General features: G+C 52.0%; 1 protein-coding gene across 2 annotated transcripts in view; it reads left to right on the forward strand.

Annotated features, from left to right (window-relative positions):
• HM13 (histocompatibility minor 13) overlaps positions 1–8,434 on the forward strand; it is a 32,687-nt gene extending 24,253 nt beyond the window's left edge. Inside the window, exons 12-13 of one of the 2 annotated variants that reach the window (XR_008933175.1) lie at positions 6,148–6,352; positions 8,292–8,340. Coding sequence is in view for 1 of the 2 variants with exons in the window: in XM_056844094.1 (XP_056700072.1) it covers positions 8,292–8,373 (82 nt within the window). In the remaining variant the exon portion in view is untranslated. Of the gene's footprint in view, positions 1–6,147; positions 6,353–8,291 lie in introns of both variants that reach the window. The other variant, XM_056844094.1, reaches the window with a different exon arrangement.
• The last annotated feature ends 201 nt before the right edge of the window (positions 8,435–8,635 follow it).

The following is an 8,635-nucleotide window of genomic DNA, read 5'->3' on the forward strand; positions in this document are numbered from 1 at the left end:
GGGGGGATCTAGGATCACAGGCATGGTGACTCAAAATGCTAGCCTTGCGAATGAGACTCCGGAGGGGCCATTGCCACCTGCTGAGGAAAACAGTCCGGTCTCACAGGTTGCGTTCTCCCTCCCGTCGGGAGACCGTTCTCAGGGCCCATTGGAAGGAGGGCTTGCTTTCATGAGAAGGATCCTGAACGTCTAAATACTCATCACTGAGGAGTTCACTGTCAGGGGAGATAGTGGTAGCCACAAGCATAGGTGACTTTAAAGGGAGAGGAGGGGCTACGGATTCATGGAGGAGAGGGGCATTGAGTACTACTAGCTGTGGTGACTGAAGGGAACCCCCATGCGCAGAAGCTGAAATGATCAGGGGGCTGGAGCAGCTGCCCTATGAGGAGTGGTTAATACGCTTAGGGGTGTTGGGCTTGGAAAGAAGGCAGTTAAGGGGAGACATGATAGAGGTCTATAAAATTATGCAGGGTATGGAGAGAGTGGACAGGGAGAAGCTTTTTTCCCTCTCATAATGCCAGAACGTGGGGTCGTCTGCTGAAGCTGGAGGGTGAGAGATTCAAAACAGATAAAAGGAAGTATTTCTTCACACAATGCATGGTTAAATTGTGGAACTCCCTGCCCCAGGATGTGGTGATGGCTGCCAATTTGGAAGGCTTGAAATGGGGAGTGGACATGTTCATGGAGGAGAGGGGTATTCATGGCTACTAGTCAAAATGAATACTAGTCATGATGCATTCCTATTCTCCCCAGGATCAGAGGAACATGCCTATTTTATTAGGTGCTGTGGAACACGGGCAGGATGGTGTTCAGAGTGGCAGGCCAGGATCTGGCATGCCCGGGTTTCAACCCCCACTCAGCCATGGACGCTGGCTTGGTTACCTTGGGCCAGTCACTTTCTCTGAGAGCCAGCGTGGTGTAGTGGTTAAGAGCAGTGGTTTGGAGCAGTGGACTCTGATCTAGAGAACCGGGTTTGATTCCCCATTCCTCCACATGTGCCGCGGAGGCTAATCTGTCTAACTGGGTTGATTTCCCCACTCCTCCACATGAAGCCATCTGGGGGAGCATGGGCTGGTCACAGCTCTCTCAGCCCCACCTACCTCACAGGGTGTCTGTTGTGGGGAAAGGAAGGCAATTGTAAGCCGGCTTGAGTCTCCCTTAAGTGGTAGACAAAGTCGGCATATAAAAACCAAATCTTCCTCTTTTTCTTCTTCATCTTCCTCCTCTTCTTCTCTCTTCTTCCTTCTCTCTTCTCCTCCTCCTCCTCCTCTGTTCCACAGGGTTGTTGTGATGGTAGGATGAGAAAGAGAGAATGATGTATGTTGCCCTGAACTCCTTGAAGTAAGGGTGGGATGATAGTGTGTATTAGGCTGATCCCTCCACCCCCCCGGTCATCTTGATCCCACCAGAACTCTGCCCCAAACCGCCAAGGCCTCCCTCGCCAGGCTGAAAATGTCCTCTGAGGCCTCTGCTGCTCCAGGGCTGCCTCTGGCCCAACAAAGGGCCCTGTGTCTGAGGGTTCCCTTTAAGTCTTGGCGGGCATTTCCATCTTTTCTGTTGGGAGTATCGCTCCGTGAACTCTTCCGCTTCAGAGTTTCACTCCTTTCCCCCTCTTTGGTTTGTGTCCATTTGCGTTTGTGTCTTTGCTCTTTGGCACAGCTCAGCTGGCCGGACTCGATTGCAGAAAAAGCATCATCTGGGTCAGGTTGGCACAAGAGAGATTTGCCACTCCCCGTGGGTTTGTGGCAAGGCTTGAGACACCAGAAGGACTCTGCTCCACAGGCCCCTTTCTTGGAGGTCTTTCATATCACCTAGTTCCAGATACTTTTAACTGGAAATGCCAGGGATTGAACCTGCAACCTTCTGCATGCCAAGCAGGTGTTCTACCACTGAGGCACAGCTCAGCCAAGCAACCTAAAGACTTGGGATGGGGGTTAAGCGACTTGAGCAGACAATTTCCCCTAAGGCGCTTTGCTGCATGAGTTGATCAAAGTGCCTGGGGTGTTTTTCCTCTGCCGTCCAAGTCTTGTTACTGTAGATGTCTCGGCCTTCTGGTACAGAGACACTGCTTTTTTGCCCTTCCAACAATGGGCACTGCAGGAAGGGCCGTGGCTCAGTGGTAGAGCATGTGCTTGGCATGCAGAAGGCCCCAGGTTCAATCCCTGGCATCTCCAGTCAAAGGGACCAGGCGAGTAGGTGATGGGAAAGACCCCTCTGCCTGCAACCCTGGAGAGCCTCCAGTCTGAGTAGACAAGACCTGACCTTGATGGTCTGATTCAGTATAAGGCTGCTTCATGTGTGTTCATGTGAGCCACCCAATGCGTGGCCTCAGTGGTGGGCAGTGCGTACCCCCCTCCCTTGTGGATTGAGCTGCCATCCCTTCTTGGAACAGCTGGGACCTGCAGCATCGGTCAGCCCATCAGCAAGGGGTCAAGTGGGGTGGGGGGCCGCAGCTGTCTTGCCACAGCTGGCGGTGAAAGTTCGCCTGCTTACTTTGGCTGCTGAGTGTGCCGTGCTCCAGGAAGGGAGGGGGCGGGAATGTGGGCCCTCGAGCACCTTGAAGGTGCTTTGGTATTTGGAGGGGTGGGTGGGAAGCGGAACCTGATGAAAGCGCATCTGCCTGGTGGAGCGGAGGGCTCCCCCCCCCCCAGGAATCCAGGCAGGTGTTGCGCCTCCTCCCTCGGCTCCCTCCCAGGCCGCTTTGATGCGCAGCCGGTTCCTGGGAGTGCTGACAGCCCGTGATGGGAAAGGACGCCCGGGCAGACGCCTCTCGGGCGCCCTGACCTTCACCTGGGCAAGCGCTTTCAGGAGGAGGTCCCGACGGATGCCGCATGAGACTTTGATGGCATTTCGGAAGAGGAATTTAAGAGACGCAAGTTGGCTTAGAATCATAGAGTTGGGAAGGGGCCACACAGGCCATCTAGTCCAACCCCCTGCTCAATGCAAGATCAGTCTAGAGCACTGGTTCCCAACCGGGGGTCCGTGGACCCCCAGGGGTCCGCGAGAACTAAATTAAGGTCCGCGAAACAAAGTTATAAACCCATAATAAATTAATATTTTAATTAAATGTTCTCTATTATAAAAATATATGTTCAAATATTATTCTGTTTAATGTTTCACTAACAGTTATGATTAAAGTTTATTTTCAAATTCTCGGAATTTTTATTTTGAACCTTGGGGTCCCTGCACCGAACAAAAAAGTCCTAGTGGTCCCTGGTCAAAAAAAGGTTGGGAACCACTGGTCTAGAGCATCCCTGACAAGTGTTTGTCCAGCCTCTGCTTAAAGACTGCCAGTGAGGGGGAGCTCACCACCTCCCGAGGTAGCTGATTCCACTGTTTAATAGCTCTTACTGTAAAAAAATATTTCCTAATATCCAGCTGGTACCTTTTTGCCTGCCATTTAAACCCATTCTTGCGAGTCCTGTCCTCTGCTGCCAACAGGAACAGCTCCCTGCCCTCCCCAAGGGACAGCCCTTCAAATACTTCAAGAGAGCAATCATGTCCCCCCCTCGACCTCCTCTTCTCCAGATTCAGCATTCCCAACCCCCTCAGCCTTTCCTCGTAGGGCTTGGTCTCCAGGCCCCTGATCATCCTCATCGCTCTCCTCAGCACCCGCTCCATTCTGTCCACATCCTTTTGGAAGTGGGGCCTCCAGAACTGCACACGATATTCCAGGTGCGGCGTTGTTGGGGTTTGTTGAAAAGTATGAGCGAGGATGGGGCGGGGGGCTTTTGAGAATGGCTTTAAGGGGCACTTGATTCGAGCTGCAGCAAGCTTGGATCCTGCAATGCACTCAAACGGAGGCGGCTGGTCCTGGCTGGCCATAGGTGACTCTAAAAAGGTCCATGTCTCTGCGGCTGATGCAGAGAGAGGACGGCTCCCAATCTCAGCCAGGAGTGAGTGGCCTTACATCTCTGTGCTAGATGGGGGAACTTTTTCTCCCTCTCCCAAAATACTAGAAGGCAAGGGCATCCGATGGAACTGATGGAGCTAAGAAGGATGCAACAAGCTGGAGCGTGTCCAGAGGAGGGCAACGAAGATGGTGAGGGGTCTGGAGACCAAGTCCTATGGGGAAAGGTTGAAGGAGCTCGGTATGTTTAGCCTGAAGAGGAGACGACTGAGAGGGGACATGATAACCATCTTCAAGTACTTGAGGGGCTGTCATAGAGAGGAGGGTGCCAAGTTGTTTTCTGTTGCCCCAGAAGGTCGGACCAGAACCAACGGGTGGAAATTAAATCAAAAGAGTTTCCAACAGTCAGGGTGGTTCCTCAGTGGAACAGGCTTCCTCGGGAGGTGGTGAGCTCTCCTTCCTTGGAGGTTTTTAAGCAGAGGCTAGATGGCCATCTGTCAGCAATGCTGGTTCTATGACCTTAGGCAGATGATGAGAGGGAGGGCACCTTCGCCAACTTCTGGGCATGAAGTATGGGTCACTGGGGGTGTGGGGGGGGAAGGTAGTTCGGAATTTCCTGCATTGTGCAGGGGGCTGGACTAGATTACCCTGGTGGTCCCTTCCAGCTCTGATTCTGTGATTGGCGGTAGCTTCAGGACGGGCAAAAAGAAATACTTCTTTACACAACAAGTGATTAAAATGTGGAATTCGCTGCCAGAGGCTTGAGCAATGGCCCCAGTTACAGACAGCTTTAAAAATGGTGTAGATAGATGCATGGCTTTATCAGTGGCTACATGCCATGGTGACTAAAGGGAACCTCCCCTTTCAAAGGCAGTCATCCTGTGAATCCCAGTGCCGGGAGACAACATCAGGGGAAGGTCTCGGCCTCTATGCCCTGTTGTTGGACCTCCAGGGCAGTAGAGGCACACAAGTGAGGAAATAATACGTGTGGGATGCTCTTGTGAACCATCGGTAAAGTCCATTATTTGTGGTGTGTGAAAGCACCCTGAGTCTGTCTTTCACTCCGTAAGGAAGACCTGCAGGGAAGGGTGGACCAGAAAGCGGGGGAAGCCCCTCAGCTCAGATTGGGAATGGGGCTGTGTATCGGCGGGCGGGGCGGGGCAGCATTTAGTTTTGAGAGGAAGCGTGGTGTGATGGTTTGGAGTGGTGGACTCTATTCTGGATACCTGGGTTTGATTCCCCACCCATCCACATGAGCAGCGGAGGCTAATCTGGTGAACTGGGTTGGTTTCCCCACTCCTGCACACGAAGCCAGCTGGGTGACCATGGGCTCGTCACACTTTCTCAGCCCCACCTTCCTCACAGGGTGTCTGTTGTGGGGAGGGGAAGGGAAGGTGATTGTAAGCCGATTTGAGTCCTCCTTAAGTGGCAGAGAAAGTCGGCATATAAAAACCAACTCTTCTAGGGCAGAGGTCATCCCAGCTCCATAGGTCCCTCTAGGGGCAGCAGAGAGTCTGGCTGCTCCGCCCCAAAGCTCCATCTTTGGGGTTCACAAGCAGAGCAGTCTCTCTGCTTCCTTAACCTGTCCTTCACTCACCAATGATATGATCGAGGTCTATAAAATTATGCATGGTGTGGAGAGAGTGGACAAGCAGAAGCTTTTCTCCCTCTCTCATAATAGCAGAATGTGGGGTCATCTGCTGAAGCTGGAGGGAGAGAGATTTCAAAACAGATAAAAGGAAGTATTTCTTCACACAACGCCTGGTTAACTTGTGGAACTCCCTGCCTCCGGATGTGATGATGGCTGCCAAGGCTTTAAGAGGGGAGTGGACATGTTCATGGAGGAGAGGGGTATCCATGGACACTAGTAAAAATGGATACTGGTCGTGATGCATCCCTATTCTCTGCAGGATCAGTGAAGCAGGCCTATTATATCAGGTGCTGAGGAACACAGGCAGGATGGTGCTGCTGCAGTCATCTTGTTTGTGGGCTTCCTGGAGGCACCTGGTTGGCTGCTGTGTGAACGGACTGCTGGACTTGGTGGGCCTTGGTCTGATCCAACCTGTCTTATGTTCAGTGGCAGCTGTGCAAGGTCCTTGAAGGGCAGGCAGGCGAGGAGAGGGACCCCCGCTAGAAGTCCTGCGCCTGCTCGTGTTCTGCCTGCATCTCCTGCCAGCCTTTTCTGTCCCCTCTTCCCTCCCGTCTTCCTGCCCCGTCGGAAATGTTTGCTCGTCTTGAAGGTGCTGCTGGACTCTTCTTGCTCTTTTTCTACCGCCCTGTATGTGTCTTTCCTGCAGCTATGAATCTTCTGCCGAAATCTTGCCCCACACCCCGCGGCTCACCCACTTCCCTAACGTCTCCGGGTCTCCATCCAGCCTGGCTGACTCCATGCAGCAGACGCTGCCCTGTTCCCACAGACGTCGGCAGCAAACGCCCAGCGCCATGTAGCCCTGGGGCGAGGCCTCGCCCTGCCTGCCCATCTCTCTGTGTGTCTCTGCCCAGGTAGGGGGGAGAGGGGAGGCGGAGTCCCGAGCCAACCCGTGGGGAACGCCGCTGGCATCTGACCAAAATAAGAGGGCTGGAGGGGTCAGGAAGTGAAGCACCCATTGTCCCGTGTAGTAGGGTTTATGGGTTGAAAGGAGCACACTGTGCAAGAGAGCACTTGGCCACAGGACCGGGGAAGACTTCTTCCGGAAAGCCTGGATGGCCAGGCAGGGGAGACGGTTTTGGGCCGAGAACCAAGCTACCCTGTCAAGGAAGAGGGAGGGTGCCAGAGCAACAGTGCAGGAAGGCAAAAGGGGTGACCTAGAGGCGCATGCTGCCTGGGGCGAGGGGGGCTGCCAGGTTCGGAAGCGGGTCAGAGCAGAAGAATGTAGACAAGCTGGAACGGGTCCAGAGGAGGGCAATGAAGATAGTGAGGGGTCTGGAGACCAAGTCCTATGAGGAAAGGTTGAAGGAGCTGGGTATGCTTAGCCTGGAGAGGAGAAGACTTGAGAGGGGATATGATAACCATCCAAGTACTTGAAGGGCTGTCATATAGAGGAGGGTGCCGAGTTGTTTTCTGTTGCCCCAGAAGGTCGGACCAGAACCAACGGGTTGAAATTAAATCCAGAGAGTTTCCATCTAGACATTAGGAAGAATTTTCTAACAATCAGAGCAGTTCCTCAGAGGAACAGGCTTCCTTGGGAGGTGGTGAGCTCTCCTTCCCTGGAGGTTTTTAAGCAGAGGCTAGATGGAGAAGATAATCATGATAGGAAAAGTTGAGAGCAGCAGAAAAAGAGGAAGACCCAACAAGAGAGGGATTGACTCTATAAAGGAAGCCACGGCCCTCAGTTTGCAAGATCTGAGCAAGGCTGTCAAAGATAGGACATTTTGGAAGACATTGATTCATAGGGTTGACATGAGTCGGAAATGACTTGACGGCACTTAACACACACACACACACAGATGGCCTTCTGTCAACAAGGCTGATTCTCTGACCTTAGGCAGATGATGAGAGGGAGGGCATCTTGGCCATCTTCTGGGAATCAAGTAGGGGGTCACTGGGGGCGTGGGGGGGGGAGGTAGTTGTGAATTTCTTGCATTGTGCAGGGGGTTGGACTAGATGACCCTGGTGATCCCTTCCAACTCTGAACTGGTCTACATACATAAAGTTCAGAATGCAATTACATAAAAATATGTCAGTATACCAGTCTTTATGTCTGAGTTTAAAATGGTATTCTGAAAGGTAAATGGGAAAGAAATGTTTATGCAACATGCCATACTTATTGTACAAAATATTTATAATTAAAAAGAAAAGAAACACTGAAGAAGGCCACATGGCTGAAGCACACATGGGTCCCACTTTTGATCTAAATGTTTGGTTGTTATTTTGTGTCTATTTGTGTTAAGTGTTCATATATACAATAGAAATATAGAGGCTATATTGGGGCCTTACACAAGTTGTGTTTTATTGTAATAAATATATTAGATACACTTTCATAAGATCGTTCATACTTAGTATTCATTTTGGCCCTTTCGTATGCTGTTTCTTGATCTTAGGGTACTTAATTCTTCAGTTTTTAGGGTTAAGTCCCCCCCTTTTTTTGTTATTGCTGTGGGCCCATCACAGACGCAGCCTGGTCTACCTCACAGGGTTGCTGTTGTGAGAAAATAGGGGGAGAAAAGCATGCTATAAATAAGTAAATGCGACTAAATTCACAGTGAGGGCCAGGATCCAGCCAAGCCCCCATGGACCCCTCCTCGCTATGCTTGCCAAAGCAATCCTGGGGGGGGGGTCTTAGCAGTAGCAGTCAAGTACACCCCGTCTTGTACCAGGTTTACATCTGGGTCATAGCTGGCCTTCTAACCGGAGACTTTCTTTTTGTTGGGGAGGGGTTTCCTAGGGTACCCTTCCGCTGTCTCACTCTCCACCCCCCCTTCTTTTTTTCTCATCCTCCAGCTACGAGGAGACCTCCACCCCCAAGGAGGTGCAGGAGGATGCCAAAGAAGGGAAGACCGAGCTGGAAAAAAAGGAGAAGTGACCTGGGGCAGCTCAGCCGGGCTGGGCTTTGTCTGCTTCCCCCCCCCCCCCATTGCAAGTGATCTTTTTTTGGTTTTGTTTTGTTTTCAAGGCAAAAACGGATTGTGTAACGGCCATGTGTATTCGTACGTTTGCGTCTGTCTGAAGAGCTTGAGGTGGGGCGGGGGCAACCCTTGACCGTGGGTCTGCCTGTGCAAAGCTCTTCCAGCACCCCCCAGGGGAAGGAAGGAGCAGGAGCCAGGCGTGTCTCTCCCCCCCCCACC

The sequence above is a fragment of the Euleptes europaea genome, chromosome 2 (genome assembly GCF_029931775.1).
Source record: "Euleptes europaea isolate rEulEur1 chromosome 2, rEulEur1.hap1, whole genome shotgun sequence".
Lineage (NCBI taxonomy): Eukaryota > Metazoa > Chordata > Lepidosauria > Squamata > Sphaerodactylidae > Euleptes > Euleptes europaea.